This window comes from Carcharhinus amblyrhynchos, chromosome 4 (assembly GCF_965287045.1).
Source record: "Carcharhinus amblyrhynchos chromosome 4, sCarAmb.v2.hapA, whole genome shotgun sequence".
In the NCBI taxonomy this organism is placed as follows: Eukaryota; Metazoa; Chordata; class Chondrichthyes; order Carcharhiniformes; family Carcharhinidae; genus Carcharhinus; species Carcharhinus amblyrhynchos.
In genome coordinates, this window is record NC_137327.1 from 23,745,633 (window position 1) to 23,766,032 (window position 20,400).

The following is a 20,400-nucleotide window of genomic DNA, read 5'->3' on the forward strand; positions in this document are numbered from 1 at the left end:
GAGATGGATATGGTTGGCTCGTAAATGCCTTCTGAGACCTTCTACCAAATCTCCTCTTAATCTTCTTCTCTCCAAGGAGAGGAGCCCCAGAATTTCCAATCTATCCACGTGACTGAAATGCTTTGTCCCTAGAACTTCTGATGATAACCATTCCAACTTGGAAATACATCGCCGTTTCTTCACAGTCGCTGGGTCAAAATCCTGGAATTCCCTTCCTACCGGCATTGTGGGTCAACCCACAGCATGTGGACTGCAGCAATTCAAGAAGACACTAGGATGGGATGGACAATAAATGGGACAATAGATGTAGCATAGTGGTTAGCACTGCTGCTTCATAGTGCCGGGGACCTGGGTTTAATTCCCTGCTTGGATCACTGTCTGTGTGGAGTTTGCACATTCTCCCTGTGTCTGTGTGGGTTTCCCCTGCATGCTGTGGTTTCCTCTCACATTCTGAAAGCCATGCTGGTTAGATGCATTGAACCGAACAGGCACCGGACTGTGGCAACTAGGGGAATTTCACACTAACTTCGTTGCAGTGTTAATGTAAGCCTTAATTGTGACTAATAAATAAATTTTAAATGTCAGTGATGCCCACATCCCATGAATGAATAGAGAGAAAAAAAGTGAAGTTGAATGATAAATTTAGATGTTTTATTTGGATATTGATTTCAATGTAACCGTTCCATAATCTCTGCAAATATGTTTTTTTTTATTAACTCTGTTTTTAAGAACAATTTTAACAAGGCTCTTGAAGGTTATTGTGTAGTTAGATTTACACTGTTTACTCTAGAGAGGCATGTAGCTGAACCTTGTAGTTGACAGTGGAATTCCTATCCTCTCCCACTCCACATGTATGTTATAAATGAAGGATATGCATGGATCTTGCAGTCCAGGAGAGCCTTAATGCTATGCTACATTGATCTTGATTCCCAAGTTTCCCATATTCAGAACAGATGTAATAACGGCTACACCAGGGATGGTGGGTCGTTACTGCACCATATAACATATCCACATTTCACTTTATGGAGCAATCTGGGACCAACAAACGTCAGGGCTTGGAAAAGTCAAATTAAGCTTCATCCATAGCTGCTTGATTAAGTTCACTGAAAATCTGACAGCTGCACCTTAGCAATAGAAACACGCTATAAATGTAGGAGACTAATGTTGGAATGAATTTGATTTGGATCAGTCATGTTGGTGTTGGACTGCTACCCCATTTTCCCATCATTGATTCCAAATTAAACTTCTAAAGTAAAGAGTGTACATTTTCAAAGGCGTATTCATCACTTTTCTAGCCTGTGCCAGGTCAGAGGAGTACATCAGCAGCAATTCTGCTGCGTTCAGGTGAAGTGTAGATCTTAATCTTTAGTGTATAATTATTGTAGGTTTGGCTGAATGTACTGGGTACACATTTTACATTAACTGACTCTGACAATGTGCATGAAACTTGCATGTGATTTGATTTGATTTATTATTGTCACATATATTAACGTACAGTGAAAAGTATTGTTTCATGCGCGCTCTACAGACAAAACATACCGTTCATAGAGAAAGAAATGAGGGAGTGCAGAATGTAATGTTACAATCATAGCTAGGTTGTAGAGAAAGATCAACTTAATTTAAAGTAGGTCCATTCAAAAGTCTGACAGCAGCAGGGAAGAAGTGGTTCTTGAGTCAGTTGGTACATGACCTCAGACTTTTGCAACTTTTCCCTGACGGAAGAAGGTGGACAAGAGAATGTCCGGGGTGCGTGGGATCCTTGATTATGCCGGCTGCTTTTCCGATGCAGCAGGAAATATAGACAGAGTCAGTTGTTGGGAGGCTGGTTTGCATGATGGATTGGGCTACATTCGTGACCTGTTGTAGTTCTTTCCAGTCTTGTGGTAATATTGAAGTCTTGATTTGGAAACTTAAAGATAGAACAACTGCCAGCCGCAAAGAACAAATGATTTCCAAGCATTTCATATCAGACAAATAATCAGTTGTGACTGTTAAAAACGTAAGATAGAATCATAGAATCCTATAGTGCAGAAGGAGACTATTCAGCCCATTGAGTCTGCACTGATCACAATTCCATCCAGGCCCTATCCCCGTAACCCCATCATTTATCCTAGCTAGCCTCCCCGACGCTAAGGGGCAATTTAGCATGGCCGATCCATCTAACATGTACATCTTTGGACTGTAGGGAGAAACCGGAGATCCTGGAGGAAACCCACACAGATACAGGGAGAATGTGAAAACTCCACACAGATAGTGACCTGAGGACGGGACTTGAGCCCGTGTCCCTGGCACAGAGAGGCAGCAGTGTTAACCACTTTGTAGCCCCTAATTATTATTATGTATGATATTATTTTTAGGGTGAAGCATCTTTAGTCCTGTTATATAGTCACTGGTGTTGTGGACTTTACAAATTGTGCTAGTGTTGGAGCTGAAACATAGCATAGAACTACGTATGCTTGACTGACCTCCAGAACCACACAGCACAGCCCGTCAGCCATTACCTGCTGTCAACAGACAGCCTCAGAGGCTGTGTGATATCCTGTCACTTACAGTTGGCCTGGATGGAAAATCAGATTTTAAATGTTGCATGGTGATATCAGAAACTTAAATGTGGATAAATGGTGATTTTTAATCCTCCTGCATGGTTTGAACAGGAAAGGTGGGTTTACGGTTCTCTCACTCGTTTGACTGTGCTTTCAGGATTGTTGCATTGATAAGTAGATCAGCTATGCGTGCGGCTGGGTTACACAGAGCGCAAAGGTTGCCTGCGTGCTGGTAATAGTATCGCAATTTCAGAAAAGGCGGTAATTTGAACATGTATTACTTTGCTAATTCCTGATCGTCAGGGCATTTAGGATTAAATTATGTCCCTTTTGTATATGTATTCAAATGTACTTGGTTTCTTTTTAATTGCCTTCAAGTTTCATTGTTTAAGTAATGTTATTTTTGCTTTCTTTCCATTAACAGGCTGAAAGAAAGTTTAGCAGAGCGTTCTGAGGAGTAGGTGTTATTATTTACACATCAAATTTGGCATGCTCTTTTTTCATTAGTGTTATGTTTTAACTTGACAATTAACACCCCACAGTGTGTGTGCCCCATCCTCTGCTTTTTCATGTTGTTCTCTTCCTACTATCTTATTTTCAACTTTCATGGGATGACACAAATTCTGTGAGTTGATCCAAGCCCATCATTCTTCCTCCTGCTCCCAAACCTCAATGTGGCAACATTTCATTGCAATACAGCTGAGCTTCATGACCCAGGGGGGCCTCATCCGTACCTCACCGCAAAATACCTGCACCACTGCCACCCTCTAACAACATTTTTAAATTGGTCCACTCAAATGTCCGTGTACTGAATGTCAGAGTTGGTTTAAGTAAATTTGGATAAAAGGCAACCATGACATGAAAATGGATTTGTTGCATTGCAAATTCTTCCAGAGAATCCTAGTTTTGAGTAGCCACTGCCAGAAAGCTATTAGGAGGAGGATATTTGGTGTCTTGTGAACTAACCTTCTGTTATGCTTGTTGACTTGTAAATGGCAACCCTTACGAAATAGATACTGTGTAATACTGGAATGCACTATAACCTCTATGTGTCTCTCACTAGAAAATCAATTAAGTAAAACCTCTTCATTGTAATGCTTTTGTATATCTCACAAAACCATCTCTGTCATGGAGACATACCATGTAATGTTAGTGGCTCAGGTGCATAGGTATTCTCTGTTATCAGTGGTAACCAGGTCGAATAACAGCAACAACCTACTGAGAGTATCGCTTCGCTATTATTCTCATCAATTCATATTCTTATAGAAATAGAGGTTAGATTTTAACTATTTTAATTTCTGTTTCCACTGAGACACAGTACAATTTTATATTTCGTAACACAAAGGATTAGCATTGAGCATTTTCAATGACACTAACTGTAACATAGATTATTATAGAACCCCTATAGTGTAGAAGGAGGCCATTTGGCCCTCGAATCTGTACCAACTCTCTGATAGAACACTTTGACTGCCACAGCATATGATAGAGAATGATCAGCTATGACTAAGCTTACCCATGTTGACCAATGACATTCGTTATCCAGATATATCACTGAAGAATAGCTTCAGAGACACAGAGGCCTCTGGCCCTCGTGAACAATACCATCATGTGAGCCATTGGAGGCGTCGGAGCAAGTAGAAAGTTGGAAATAACATGTGAGGAGGAATAAACCGTTTCTGGTGCTCTAGAATTCTTTCTTTCACTCTCCGTATAAGTTTTTCCATTTTTCCTGACGATCTGGCTGTGGTGCAGTTCCAGAGACACTGGTCTTCCTCAAACATTTATGCTTGATCCTTGATAATGTTTGGCTATTGTAGAGTACTGAGCACTGCAGTTGAGCCCTGTTCTGTCCTCAGCCAATCTCTACAGTTGAGTATTTCCAGCAGAGTTGCAGGAAAGCATTTTTAAGCAAGTGTCCTGTCTGATTTTCCATTTACATAACCCAGAGCGCTGAGGTCAAATGCCACAGCCCATATGGAGAGGAGTAAATTTGGTGCAGATGAGGAAATAAATCCAAGGCTTTTCTAAAATGTATAGAGCCGCTGCTCATTGTGTGAAGCTATTGAACCTTTACAGGATCTCCTCATGGCTGAGTGAAGAAATCACGTAGAATAGAACAATAATTGTTATCAAATTAAATGTAGTGCAATAAAATGATGATAATATCTTTGAAGAGATACAAAGAACAAACAAAATTACAGCACAGTAACTGGCCCTTTGGCCATCCAAGGCTGCGCTGACCATGCTACCCATCTGAACTAAAACCCCCTGCTCTTCCGGGAATCATATCCCTCTATTCCCATCCTATTCATGTATTTGTCCAGACATCCCTCAAAAGTGACTATTGTATCTGCTTTCATTACCTCCCCCAACATCAAATTCCAGGCACCTACCACCTTCTGTGTATAAAAAACTTGCCTCGTACATCTCCTTTAAACATTGTTGCTTGCACCTTAAACCTATGCCCCTTAGTAATTGACTCTTCCTCCCTGGAAAAAAAACTTCTGACCAGCCAATGATCAGGTATTAACTGTGGGGCTTGATTTAACAATGAAGAAAGAGAGAGGATTTTCACCATAACTTCATTGCAGTGTTAATGTAAGCTGACTTGTGAGACTAGTAAATAAACTTTAAACTTTAGTCGTTCGGATGCATAGAGTGTTCTCTGTTATCTGTAGTAACCAGGTACTAATGAGATCGTATAACAGTAACAACCTACAGAGAGTATTACTGTTGGATTTGATCTATTTTAATTTGTGTTTCCACTGAGACTAAGTCTAATTTAGGTCATGTTAGATGTCTATTGCTCCTTCCCGTTTGATATGAGCTGTATATAACTGATATACACTGTATTAATGTTGATGGGCACAGAAAGTGAAGCAAATGAATTGTATGTTGGTAAGCAACACAGATGTTGTACCCCGTGTTGCTGTTCTGGGGCTGTGTTAAGGTCACATATCCACATGTGCAGGATGCCTGAAACAAAAGGACAGGTTCAGAGGTTGATTTGCTGTTTAATAAGTTTTCTGATGGAGGTAAGGAACTGTTTAGCTGAGCTGACTGAGCGATCAGTTTCATTATATAAAACCTGACTTACCTTCTCACTCTGTTTCCACAATAACAGAAGACTGATCACTGCGCCCCTCCAGAATGGGGCTGCTGAGGATCTGGTGTGTGAGGAAACTGACCAGCCTGCGCCAGAGGACAGCAGATCAGAAGGGGAAAGTATGTTTTTCTATTTGCACAGACTGTTCTTCTCCTTTTGAATCCCTGATAATATTTGATAATCTCTGTGACAGGATGAGGGAATCAGTAGTTGAAGATTAAATATTTTCAGTGTCATTTAAGGAAGAATGTTTGTTTTCTAAAAGAAAACACAAGAAATAGGTGCAGGAGTAGACCATACAGCCTGACCAGCCTGTTCTGCTATTCAATATGATCATGATAGATCTCAGGCTCCAACTCCATTTTCCTGCCTGCTCCCTATCTCCCTAAATTCCCTCAGAGACCAAAAATTTCTGTATCCCTCCTTAAATATATTCAGTGATGGAGAATCCACAACCTTCCAATTTGATTTGATTTATTATTGTCACATATATTAACATACAATGAAAAGCATTATTTCCTGCGCACTGTACAAAGCATGCTGTTCATAGAGAAAGAAACAAGAGAGTGCAGAATGTAGTGTTACAGTCATAGCTAGGGTGTAGAGAAAGATCAACTTAATGCAAGGTAAGTCCATTCCCTGACAGCAGCAGGGAAGAAGCTGTTCTTGAGTCGGTTGGTACGTGACCTCAGACTTTTGTATCTTTTTCCTGACGGAAGAAGGTGGAAGAGAGAATGTCTGGGTTCATAGGGTCCTTAATTATGCTGGCTTCTTTGACAAGACAGTGGGAAGTGTAGACAGAGTCAATGGATGAGAGGTTGGTTTGCATGATGGATTGGGCTACATTCATGATCTTTTGTAGTTTCTTGCGGTCTTGGGCAGAGCAGGAGCCATACCAAGAGAGAATTCCAAAGTTTAACAACCCTTTGAGTCAAGAAATTTTTCATCATCTCAGTCCTAAATGATTGATCCCTTATCTTGAGACAGTGTTTTAGATTCCCCAGCCAGTGCAAATAATCTTTCAACATCTACCCTAACCAGCCCCTTCAAAGTTTTGTAAGTTTCGATGAGATTGCGTCCTATTCTTCTAAACTCCAGAGAATGTGAACGAAATTTACTCAGCTTCTCATCACTGCTCAATCTAATGACCAGCTTAGTGAAGCTTCATTGTGCTTCCTCCAAGGTGAGTACATTTTTTTCTTAAATGTGGAAAGCAAAACTGCACACACTATCCCAGATGTAATCTCAGCAAAACCCTGAACAACTGCAGCAAGGCACCTTTAATCCTGTATTCCAAACCCCTTTGTAATAAAGACCAACAATCAATTTGCCTTCTTGATTGCTTGTTGCGGCTGCATGATGACTTTGTTTAAAGTTTAAAATTTTATTAGTGTCACAAATAAGCTTACGTTAACACTGCGATGAAGTTGCTGTAAAAATCCCTTAGTTGTCACACTCTGGCGCCTGTTCGGGTACACTGAGGGAGAATTTACTATGGCCAATGCTCCTGACCAGTACATCTTTCAGAATGTGGGAGGAAACCGGAGCACCCGGAGGAAACCCACGCAGTCACGGGGAGAATGTGAAGACTCCACAGCAACAGTCACCCAAGGCCAGAATGGAACCCAGATCCCTGGCACTGTGAGGCAGCAGCGCTAACCGCTGTGCCACCATGCCCCATGTGTGTCTCTTCCATGAGCATACCTGGGTCTCTTTGAACATCAGCACTTGAGGTTTCACACATTTTGAAAAACATTCTGCTTTTCTCTTCTTACGCTTAAAATGAGTAACTTCACACTTCCCCCCATCTGCTATCTTGTTGCCCACTGACTTAACCTGTCTATATCTCTGCAGCCTCTGTATGTCCACCTCACAGCTTTGAATCATCAGCAAACTGAAGACTTAAATAAAGACTTAAGTCTGGATTGTGTCTAGTCATGTCTCTGAGAAATTGTCTTGAGTTCGTCATGTGTAATGAATTAAATAGTGAATGAAGTCACAGAGGCTGGCAGAGTAAAGAATCCACATTGTTAAATAACACAACGGTATATCACTTATCCTATCCTCTGCACCCCCTCAGTCCTCCTTGCTGATGGCGGCACTGTTGGACATGCTGCCTTCTGGACTGGTATTCAGATCTTGTTCAAAGAAGACCAGTACTCTTGTTATTCTGTTTGAACTTGGTGCTTCTTCTTTATTCCCTCACTCTCCCCCTTCATTGCCTTTCTGTGTTTCTCTCTCTTCCTCCTCATTGCTACACTCTAACCACACCAAACCCCCTTCCCTCAACCACGCTCTGTGCCTTTCTGATTGCTGGAGGCTGTCAGCGATGGTAATGGTATGACCTTTCACCATGTGCTTTCCTGTCCACGAGGCTCCCTGCCTCTCAAACTGGCCACTGGCCAGCAAGTAAGGAGATGCACCTTCTAAATCAGTCAGGATTATATTCACTGGAGTTTAGAAAGTGAGAGGGAATCTCATGAAAACTCATAAAATTCTAACAGGGTCAGACAGGATACGCTCAGAAAGAATGTTCCTGATGGTGGGCGAATCCAGAACTAGGGGTTGAGGATAAAGGGTAAATCTTTTAGAACTGAGGTGAGGAGAAATTTCTACACCCAGACGGTGGTGAATGTGTGGAATTCACTGTCTCAGAATGTAGCTGAGGCCCAAATGCTGTGTGATTTTGAAAGGAAATGAGATATAGCTCTTGGGGCTGAAGGGATCAAGGGATATGGGGGGGAGGGGGTATCAGGATATTGAATTTGATGATCAGCCATGATGATACTGAATGGTGGAACAGGCTCGAAGGGCTGAATGGCCTACTCCTCCTTCTTGTTCCTATGTTTCAATTCAATAAGGCAAATCATTTGCATCCCTACCGATTACCTCTGTATTAAATATCAGGCCCCAATTCCTGCAATTTGCACTATTGCTTTTAAGTAACAATTAGTGTGAATATAAAGCTTTTAAATGTTATGGGCTGCAAGATTTAGTGTCCTGACTTCTGTTCCTTTTTAAACGTACAATATTAATTGAGAATAAATTGTTTATTTGGGTGTTACATGATGAATCTGTTAAGATTATTTCTGCTTCATTGTTTAATTATGATTTTATGGGATGTTGATGTGGCCAGAACTTGTTGTCCATCCCTAATTACCCTTGCGACTGAATGGCTTGCTGGGCCATTTTTCAAGGTGAGTCAATCCCACATTGCTGTGGCTCTGGACTCACGTTTGGTCAGACCAGGTAAAGGCGGCAGATTTCCCTCCTGAAAGAACATTTGTGGATCTGATGGGGTTTTAATGACAAGTCGCCTATAGTCTCATGGTCTCCATTTACTGAGCCTGACTTTCAACGCCAGATTAATTCAATTTAAATTCCTCTAGCCACAGAGGGATTTGAACCCATGTCTCCAAATGTGTTGGCCTGAGCCTTGGGATTATCAGTCCAGCGAGATTACCGTCACCTTCCTTATTTACACTATTCAGAAGGAGAAAGCCTGCCAGTCAGTCTCTAATGTCCTTTTTCTGGTTTCAGTTGCTTGCAGTAAGTGGGGTTTAGTGGTCGACCGCCTTCTTGTGCTTTGCTTGAAATTCTCCAAGATCCTCAATTGCATTCAAGTGATTATCTGGAGGCTCCTCGAACTGCATGTAATGAAGCTAGTGGCTCTGTTCAGTGTGTGGGTGGCAGTGAAAGAGGTATGAACCCCTAAGCAATGTTATCCACTCGAAAGATTTTGTACACTGGTGATTTAAGTTACTAAGCAGGGAACCTTCTCTTGCATCTTGTTCTTGCAGTTAAGTCCAAAATTGCTGATTTAAAGTATGTAAACTGAAAGAAAAAAATGTTGTGCTTCAAAATACTTTAGGCACCTGATCAGAATGGCAGGGAAATGGTGATAAATTTGATGATCTTGTAATAAATTTGACCTCATAAAACTGTATTCTAAACAAAGTGCTTTGACATATTTTCTGTGCTGTGATATTGATAAATAAAGATGAGTCATAGAATCATAGAGTGTGGAAGAGGCCATTCAGCCCATCGGGTTTGCACCGGCACGCGGGAAACACCTGGGCCGGAATTTTACCAGGGTGGGCGCAGCTCGCAGAATGGAATTCTCAATTGGCCTCGGGCAGGATTTTATGAGCCTCGCCCGAGCGAGGTAGTAAAATACTGGCCCCAAGCTTCCACCTAATCCCATTTACTAGCACGTGGCCCATGGCCTTGAATGTTAAGATGGGCCAGATGCTCATTCAGATACTTTTTAAAGGATGGGAGGCAACCTGCCTCAACCTCCCTCCCAGACAACACATTCCAAACCGTCACCACCCTCTGGGTGAAGAGGTTTTTTCCTGCCTAAAACCTTTGCCCCTCACCTTGAACTTGTGTCCCTTTGTGACTGACCCTTAACCTAATGGGAACAGTTGCCCCTTATCCATGCTGGCCATGCCCCTCATAATCTTGTCGTTCAACAGTAAGTTCAGCAGTTTATTAAAGTTGTTTTTCCTCAGCAAATATATTGTTCTGAAACCTCAGAAAAGAATCTATATGTTCCTTATTTTTTTCCAAATTTGTTTTCCAGCCGTCTGTCATGAATTTTCTCCTTATTGTCCTCTGGGCGTTTGCTATGCCGTACACCAAGTTCCGTCCAATGGCTTCCTGCATTTCCACTCTGTGGGTTTGCATCATCATCGTCTGTAAAATGCTGTATCAGCTGAAGATTGTAAATCCGGCAGAATACTCCAGCAACTGCACGGTGGTACGAAATATCTCCTGCGATATGTTTGATCTGTATTGATGGCGACACTTATTCTGAGTCACAGAGGAAGAGTAACAATTCTCTTTGTGAATCGGCACAAGAAACGGAAATGGCTGTGTTAGTCTATAATCGCGTTGTTAAAAGAAAGAACTTAGGCTCACGGTGGATTACAGGCGGGCTGACCAATTGTTTTGAATGAGGCTGGTTGAAAATGTACTTGCGGCACATTGTAGATCGGGCAGGGTGATGGAATAATGGCTTCCAATTACAGGCATATCAGTAATGGCTGCATGGCTTGGTCTGACAATATCCCTCTGCCTTGCTGTATTCCATAGTGGCAGAGTGGCTAACACTGCTGCTTCACAGCGCCAAGGACCCTGGTTCGATTCCGGCTTTGGATCACTCTGTGTGGAGTTTGTACATTCTCCCTGTGCCTGCCTGGGTTTCTTCCAGGTGTTCTGGTTTCCTCCCACAGTCCAAAGATGTGTGGGATAGGTTGATTGGCTGTGGTAAATTGCCCCTTAGTGTCCCAATATGTGTGGGGGGATTAGTGGGATAAAGCATGGGGTTATGGAGATACAACCTGGATAAGATGCTCTGTCAGAGAGTGGGTGCAGACTCAATTGGCCAAATGGCCTCCTGCACTATAGGGATTTTATAATTTCTTCACATCTTCAAAGGCCTCCTCAAAATCCACCTCTTTGCCTTGGCAGCTTCTTTAATTCCCTCTTGACTTGCTTGCCTTTCCTAAAGGTTGTTGAGATGTTTTGTTGCTCTAAAAGTACAAGGCATTGCTATTAAGGACCTGATTTTTTGATTGTACACGGTGTTTATAGATTGATTGATTGAAATATTTTCTCTGCAGCATTCTCCAAATGAGACTAACCTCAAACCAGATGAGATCCTACAATCCACACTATACAGGGAACCCGTGGACCCAGCCAACTGGTTTGGATTCAGAAAGGAATCTCTCATTCTTGCTTATATCCAGGTGAGTGATCAAAGATTTGAACCTGAATCGTAGCACAGTTTATTTTGTATTTATTTTGTACACCAAGTAACATGCCTGGGGGAACATTAACTTTCAATGGTAGTACCTGAGCTACCGGTTATAAAGCCTGTTGGATGTTCCTTTCCATTTTCTTGTATTGATTCTCAGCACATGGGCCTTGCTGACATAAGCTGCATTTATTGCCCTCCCTTGAGAAGGAGATCGTGGGTCCCCTTTAGCCTGGACGATGAAGGTGATCCTACAATGTGGATGCTCCAGGATTTTGACCCTGCAGTGATGGAAAGAACAGCAAAATATATATAAATATATACAAATGGGCGGCACGGTGGCACAGTGGTTAGCACTGCTGCTTCACAGCGCCAGGGACCTGGCTTCAGTTCCAGCCTTGGATCACTGACTATGTGGAGTTTGCACGTTCTCCCTGTGTCTGCTTGGGTTTTATCCAAGTGCTTCGGTTTTCGCCCATAGGTGTGCAGGTTAGGTTGATTGGCCATGCTAAATTGCCCCTTAGGGGCAATTGCATAGGTTAGAGGGATTAGTGGGGTAAATATGTGGTGTCACGCGTATTTGGTCTGGGTGGGATTGTTGTCAGTACAGACTCGATGGGATGAATGGCCTTCTTTTGCACTATCAGGATGCTACGAAATCAAAGATAGTCTCTGACTTGGCAGTGGGTGGAGCTGGGGCTGCAAGTCTTGAGGTTATGGCATTCTCAAGCACCTGCAACTCTTCTTCACAGTGGGGAGAGCGCTTGAGTTTGCTGTTGATAGGGCAACATGGTAGCACAGTGGTTAGCATTGCTGCCTCACATCACCAGGGACCCGGGTTCAATTCCGGCCTCTGGTGACTGTAGAATTTGCACATTCTCTCTGTGTCTGCATGGGTTTACTTTGGGTGTTCCAGTTTCCTCCCACAGATGTGCAGGTTAGATGGATTGGCCATGCTGCATTGCCCCTTAGTGTCCCCAAGATGCAGACACAATGGGCTGAATGGTCTCCTTCTGCACTGTAGGGATTCCATGATTCTGTGAATAGCCTTGGTGAGTTGCTGCATTGCGCCCTGCTAAGTAATGCACACTTCAGGCATAGCGCAATGGTGGAAAAGGTTGATGAAAGGTTATTAAATTAGTTGTTCTTCAAACAGACTGCTTTAACCTGAGTGGTGTCATTGTTCCTGAGTGTTGCTGTAATGAGACCCATTCAGGTAAGCTGAGAATATTCCTTCACATTCTGATTTGTGCCCTGCAAATGAGGAAGGCTTCGTCATTCTGAAGATGAGCCACTGGCTGCAGTATGGCCAGCCTCTGAATGTTCCAGTAGCCATAAGATTAATGTGGCTGGTGAATGGTGATGTCTAGTTCATAAGATATAGGAGCAGACTTAGGCCACTTGGCCTATTGGGTCTGCTCCACCATTTGATCATGGCTGATATGCCTCTCATTTCCATTTTCCTGCCTTCTCCCCAGTACTCTACAACCCATTAAAAATTCATCTAACTAATTTGTCTAAGCTGTTAATGGTAGGAAATTCAGCAACGGTAATGTGATTGAATACCAAAAGGGAGATGGTTAGGCTCCTCTTTGTTGTAGATGTTCATTGCCTGGTACTTGTGTGACACAAATGTTATTTGCCACCTATGTGCCCAAGTCTGATGATGTCTCAGTGTTACTGTATGTGGGCAGGGACTGCTGCATTAACAGAGGATTTCTGAATTTTTTTTATTAATCATTTGTGGAACATGGCCATCAGTGGCTGGCCAGCATTTATTGCTCATCCCTAGTTGCCCTTGGACAGCAGCTGAGAGTAGGCCAGTTTAGGTAAGGATGGCAGATTTCCTTCCCTAAAGGACATTAGTGAACCAGAGGGTCTTTTTCCTCCACAATCATGGTCATCAGTAGATTCTTAATTCCTGATTTCTTTTTTATTGATTTCGAATGCCACCATCTGTCATGGCGGGATTCGAACCCAGGACCCTAAAACATTAGCGAAGTTCCTGGATCAATAGTCTCATGATAATACCACTAGGCCATCACTTCCTCTGTGCCAAATGGGGCTGAACACTGCCCAATCATCAATGTACAGCCACATTTTAGCCTTGAGGTAATTGATAAAACAATTGAAAATCCTTGGGACTAGTATGTCAACAGCAAGCTCCGTGGATGTTCTGTAATGATGTGACTCGTAATTTTGTAATGTCAGATAAATGCCGAGAAGACAAAGCAGCCTTTTGAGCATTCAAGGTTTTTAGCATTTTATTTTCCTCATCACCCAGAGACAGACTGAGTTTTTTAAACTAATTCACACATACTTTATTTATGCACTCAATGTAGAATCATCTTCTTCTGCTAATGTTACTGGTGTTTGAAGTAACCGTGTACCGGCACCAAGAGCATTTCCGCAAGTACAACCAACTGTCTCCACCGAGCACTGGTACAATCTTTCAGGAAATCACTCGGCAACACCTGGACCAAAACGTCATCGGTTGTGCAAAGTATTTCGCCAATTACTTCTTCTACAAGTTTGGATTGGAGGTAGGTGAAATGCTGCAGGCCAAGACCACAAGTAAATAGTGCGCCCTTCACCTACTGGGAGCAAATAAATATACTGCCAGAATCTTACCGCCTGGCCTGCCCAAGGCCTGTAAGATCCCACTCGAGGCTAACAGAGGATGCCATTCTGCGAGCCTCGTCCACCCAATTCTGGGGCGGGCAAGGTGGTAAAACACCGGACTACAGGTCTCTTTGGTCAAAAGTTACATTAACAACTGCACGCATGTGGTAATTTGGTGAGACAAAGAAATAAGATAGATTTCTCAGATACCGCAGTTACATAAATGCCGTGTTTTTTTTTGTTTAAGGCTAGACGCTGTAACATTATTCTTGTTAATTTTCTCTTTAAAAAGATCCCTGCTGTATTTAGTAACTCTGCACTTTACTTAACTGTCACTTTTGATGAGTACTGACCCAGCAGTGTATTTACACCACAATATAGCAAAGTGTAAGCCTCAAAGTCAAAGCGAGGGTTCAGTCTTACCAGAGGCAATGTTATTGTTAACTGGTCTAAATAGAATATGGACAAGAGAAGACCTGAGCATATCAGAATCTGCTCATATATGTAAACTGAGCTCAACCTAAGTTAATGGAAATATGGATTTAAAGATTATCTGGGATCTTTAAGTAGTCATTATATGTACCTATAGCCCTTGCTTATAAAGACAAAAGGGCTTGCCTACACTTGCTCTGGATATTTTTTCATTGCAGGCGCAGCAGAGTGGCTCAGTGATTAGCACTGCTACCTCACAGCACCAGAGGTCTGGGTTTGATTCTAGCCTTGGGGTCACTGTGCGGAGTTTGCACATTCTCCCCGTGCCTGCATGGCTTTCCTTCGGGTGCTCCAGTTTCTTCCCACAGTCCAAAGATGTGCAGGTCAGGTGCATTGGCCTGCTAAATTGTTCCTTAGTGTCCCGGGATTTGATAGATGAGAGGGAATAGCAGGGTAACTAAGAGGGGATAGGGCCTAGGTGGGATTGCTGCCGGTGCAAAATTGATGGGCCGAATAGCTCCTTCTGCATTATGGAGTGTCTATGATTCTATGAATATCAGCTCGCTGTACCCTTGCAGCTCCTGCTCTCAATTGTTCTGTTTTTTGTGTCCCCTTCATTTTGTAGGTTTGCCTCCTGATGACAGTCAACGTGATTGGCCAGCGGATGAACTTCCTTGTGATAATTCACAGCTGCTGGTTGGTTGTTATCGTGACCAGACGAAAAAGACAGGCCATTGCCAAACTTTGGCCTAAGTACTGCCTCTTCCAGTCTCTCTTCCTGCTGTACCAGTACCTGCTGTGTGTGGGAATTCCACCAGTTCTGTGTCTAGGTATTCCGAATTTCATCTTCATGAGGCACTGTAAACGGATCTGGTCTTAGTTGCTTTTAAATTTGTGTGTGTTTTGTATATAGAGGAAAATGCTCTTCCTTTTTCTTGTTGATTTTACTCCATCAGCAAGCGACTAATACACATTATGAGTGTCTTGCCTGATTGTCCCTGGTTTAAGGTTCCAAGCACTGGTAGGAAGAGACAACTCGAGGATTTGAAAGACCCAAGAACTCTTTGCGGTGTCTTGGGGGAGCAGTCTTTCTCCTCCTGGCCCACACGGTGGCATGGTGGTTTACATTGCTGCCTCGCAATGCCAGGGACTCGGGGTTAAATTCCGGCCTAGGGTGACTGTCTGTTCGCATGTCCTTCCCGTGTCTGCATGGGTTTCCTCTGGGTGCTCCGGTTTCTTCCCACCGACCGAAAGATGTGTAGATTAGGTGAATCGGCCATGCTAAATTGACTCTTAGCGTCAGGGAGATTAGTAAGGTAAATACATGGGGTTATGGGGATGCGAATTGTTGTTGGTGTAGGTTCGATGGGCCAAATGGCCTCCTTCTGCACTGTAGGAATTTTATGATTCATCACAGATTACATGTGAAAGTTTTCTTCTTAAAGCTTGTTCTGGCCTCTTCAGATCGACAGTGGCACAGGACTTAGCACTGCTACCTCACAGCGCAGGGGCCTAGTTCATTTCAGCCTTGGGTAACATTCTCCCTGTGTCTGTGTGGGTTTCCTCTGGGTGTTCTTTCTGGTTTCCTCCCACAGTCCAAAGATGTGCAGGCTAGGTGGATTGGCCATGCTAAATTGCTGCTTAGTGTTCGAAGATGTACAGGGTAGGGGGATTAGCCACAATAAATGCATGAGGTTACAGGGATAGGGTGGGGTGGTGTGGGCCTGGGTAAGATGTTTGTTCGGACAGTCAGTGCAGATTTGATGAGCTGAATGGCCTCCTTCAGCGCTGTAGGGATTCTATGATTGAACGTGCATGATAGAGCGGTCTGAAGTCATCCTCCTGTGGCAGAGTGAAAATATCATCTTAGTAGCAACAATCTGATTGACTGACCTTTCTGTGTGGAGTAAGCCCCCCTGTCCCTGGCTGCCTGTTCTGAGACAGGTTGTGATGCTGAGGCCTGGGATCACATGGGGACCATGGGGTGAGCATTCTCCTGCTTTCCCCATCCCCCAAATCAATCTGAACCACCTGCCTGGAATGCTGACATTCCTGTTCCTGGTTTCTGTGGTTGTGTATTTGGCAGATCTGTGCACTAAATTACTTCTATTGAAATAAACAGATTTTTTTCTACTTTATTACTTCACAGATTACCCGTGGAGGTGGGCATCACCCATCACCATTCACTCGAATCTCATTAAGTGGTTTTACCTGCCTGATTTTGTGGCTCTACCCAATGCCACCCACCTTATCTGTAAGTAACTGCCGATATACAATTCCAAAACGTTCAATGTAAGCATTGGTCATGCATTGATTGCTCAATGCTTTTAAAGAAAAGTTTTAGCTCCAACTTTATTTAGCAACTAACATAAGGTCTGGAGGTTAGAGCTGACCATTCTGAAGAAAATCGACATCTGGAAGAACTATCTTCCCTGCACACTCTGTCGATGCCAACTGACACACTGCGGGGAGTTTTCCCATCTCGCCCTTCACAGGAATCGTAATGGGTGGGTGGGCTATGCAAAGGTCCGTCGACCTCGGACAGGACTTTGCGGTTTTGGGGTGAGTGTGGTCGGAAGATCCCGTCCACTGTGTATTCCCAGCATTGATCCCGTGTAGGCTGATTCTGTCTTTGTACTGCTTTCAGCTTATATGCCATCCGTACCTATCCCGCTGCAGTTTACAGTTCCTGTCTACTATCAAATTTATAAATAAATCTGACTTTCCCTGAATTCACATAACGCCACAGCATAGAGGAGGCCGTTCAGCCCGGTGTGCATAGGCCAACTCTTTGAGTGAGATAGCCAATTGGTTCTGCTCCCCTATTCTTTCCACATGGGGCCCGATTTTACCATTTTCATTCTAAGTGCTGAATCAGGGTGCAATTCAGATCTGACTTGCAAATCTGCTTTCAGGCGCCACCATACGCACTCAGCCCGAATAAAAATCGCAAGTCTGAATCATGCTGTGGGCGAGACTTATCACGCCTGAAATGATCAGAGCTCTGAACTGTGCATGCACAGTTAGAGAAAAAATTGAAAATTGCGTCCCTGTCACATCGCTCCCGGGCTGCAGAAAGCGGATAAAGCGGCCTAGAAGCGATGATCCCCCCACCCCTACAACATAACTTTCCCCCTTATCCATCCACACTGCTACCCAGACCGATCATGACCCCCTGACCCCTTTCCCCTCCACTGATCGCGGTCCCCCATGCCCCTGCGCCCTTCCCCATCAGAGATCCACCTAGCCTCCCTCCCCGCCTCCTCCCTCCTCCTCCCCCCCCCCCCAAACAGAGAAAGGTCGGGCCACACTCCCCCCGCCCCCCCATCACCACCATCACCAGACAATGATCAGGCCTCCGTCCTCCCTCCCCCCAGTCCACCAGGGATACATCTGACCTGCCTCCTCATCCCATCAGAAAATGATCTGGCTCCCCTCCCACTAGACAACTCTGTTCTCACCCCCCTCCCCACACCCCCCCATCCACAGAGTGATCTGGCCTCCCTCCTCCCTCCCCCAATCCACCAAAGAAATATCTCACTCCCCTCCCCCATACCAGAAAATGATCGGGCCTCCCTACCACTGCCGCCCCATATCAGAAAACCATCCCCCCCTGCCCCCTGACCAGAGAATGATGAGGCCTGCCTCCCTCCCCCCTCCCCCCTCCACCACCGACCTGATCAGAGAGCCGTTGGAAGCTCTGAACTTACCTCTTCAGGAGCTGGAGTGCCCGAAACACACCTTTACCGAGCAGGTCTGTTTCGTGCCGAATCTGGACAGGTGAACGTGGCGGTAAAGGGGGAAATGCTGATAAAGTTGGGCGGGCAGTTCATTAATTCAATTTAAATGTATGCAAATATGTTTAAATCGCTGTTGCGCCTATTTCAGGTGCGAATTGGATCGTGGCCATTCCCAGGCCTCAGTAAAGTGGGCGTCTGTGCAGACGTGGGCATGGATTGTGTTAATGGCCTTGTGTGCGACTTTACCACATCTTTGCGCCCGAAAACAGGCGTGATGCAATGGTAAAATCAGACCCGTGGTTTTGCAATTCTTCGCAAAAGTCCACTAAAGGTGTCCCTTTCCACCACCCGCATTCCAGATCATCATAAATTGCAGTGTAAAATAATGCCTCTTATTAACTCTGGTTACTTTGCCAGTGTTCCTAAAGTTGTTTCTTTTTTTTTTGATTTGTTTTATTTTTGTCACATATATTAGTATACAGTGAATAGTATTATTTCTTGCATGCTGTACAGATAAAGCATACTGTTCATAGAGAAGGAAAGAAGCGGGTACAGAATGTAGTGTTACAGTCATAGCTAGGATATAGAGAAAGTTCAACTTAACATAAGGTCAGTCCATTCACAAGTTACAGGAATAGGGATTGTGGTTGGTGCAGGATGGGGGTTACGGTCTGGATGGGGATTGTTGTTGATGTAAGCTCGATGGGAAGAAGGGAAGAAAGCTGTTCTTGAGTCGGCTGGTACATGTTCTCAGACTTATGTATTATTTTCCCAACGCAAGAGAGTGGAAGAGAATATGCCTGGGATGCGTGGGGTCCTTGATTACACTAGCTGCTTTTCCGAGGCAGCAGGAAGTATAGACAGTATCAGTGGATCGGAGGCTGGTTTGAGTGATGGACTGGGCTTCGCTCATGACCATTTGTAGGTTCTTGCGCTCTTGGACAGAGCAGGAGCCATACCAGGCTGTGATACAACCAGAAAGAATGCTTTCTATGGTGCATCTGTAAAAGGTGAGAGTCATAGCAGACATGCTGAATTTCCTTAATCTCTTGAGAAAGTAGAGGCGTTGGTGGGCTTTCTTAACTATAGCATCGTTATATCTCTAGTTACTGACCCTTCTTCCAGCGCAAGCAGTTTCTCTGCTTTAACTCCAACAAAGCCCCTGGTAATTTTTCAAACTGTTATCTCTAAACATTTCTGTTCAATCTAATTTCCAGAGTTAATGCTGGGCAGGCAGCGTACACCTTAGTTCATGGCTGGTTAAGTCTGCTTACTATTGTGTCTTAATGCTAAGAATTGGCTGCAGACAGCCAATTGGCTGTGATATTTTCTCCGTGTCAATTCACCATAACATTCGGCTTTTAGATCTTCCTTTGATAGTAAACATTATCATTCAGCTGCTCAGTACTCCCTCAGACCTTGTTTAATGTTTTGTAGATCTGATGGAAGCCAGATCTCCCTCATTAAAAGCAGCTCGAGGAGCTGTTTAAGAGCACATAACCAATTTCATATTTATCTCATAAATTTGCCTTTAAGATGTTTAGGGAGACCAGTGAGTAATATTAGATTAGCCAACAAGTCATATTTTAGTGACTTGGGTGTGGGGAAAGTCAATTTAAAAAGTATTTTCCTCAGTTTTTTCCAGTTCCCCCTCTTCTCCGCTCTCAGTTCCACACAGCTTTGCCCGGGTGAGGGGGCAGGTGATTGATTTCCAGTCTTTGCCAGGCCCTGGCACCGAGCCAGTGCACTGGAATTTGTGAGAGTGACTCAGGATAGGCTTAGTTTGCCAACATTTTATATTTTTCTCTTCCCTTCTCTCTAAAGTCTGACTGTTTCATTGTTTCTAATCCCGCAGTGTTCGCCTCCCGAAATCATATTGTTCCTTCTAATGAAGGAAGTCTGGGATCTGTCGCATGCGAGTGTTAAACCGCTGAGACGCCTGTGTCCCCTTGTGGCTGTGTACTCACTTTCGCAGCATTGCCCAGAAACTAAATCAGTTCTTAAACACATAAACGAGGAAACTTTCCTTCACGTTTTGCAAGGATTTCTTATCCTGGTTTTGAAATTAAATGTCAGAGATTCATAGAAACCCGACAATGCAGAAGGAGGCCATTCGGCCCATCGAATCTGCACCAACAACAATCCCATCCTATTCCCGTCACCCTGTATATTTACCCCACTAATCCCTCTAACCTA

The 20,400-nt window shown here is 43.8% G+C and overlaps 1 protein-coding gene across 2 annotated transcripts in view; it reads left to right on the plus strand.

Moving 5' to 3' along the window:
• Positions 1-20,400, plus strand: part of piezo1 (piezo type mechanosensitive ion channel component 1 (Er blood group)) — a 298,079-nt gene that overhangs the window by 199,153 nt on the left and 78,526 nt on the right. For both annotated transcript variants that reach the window (XM_080186829.1, XM_080186830.1), the window contains exons 17-24: positions 2,968-3,000; positions 5,668-5,768; positions 9,190-9,350; positions 10,235-10,411; positions 11,277-11,402; positions 13,753-13,953; positions 15,090-15,294; positions 16,614-16,718. In XM_080186829.1, coding sequence (XP_080042955.1) covers positions 2,968-3,000; positions 5,668-5,768; positions 9,190-9,350; positions 10,235-10,411; positions 11,277-11,402; positions 13,753-13,953; positions 15,090-15,294; positions 16,614-16,718 — 1,109 coding nt within the window. The remainder of the gene's footprint in view (positions 1-2,967; positions 3,001-5,667; positions 5,769-9,189; positions 9,351-10,234; positions 10,412-11,276; positions 11,403-13,752; positions 13,954-15,089; positions 15,295-16,613; positions 16,719-20,400) is intronic.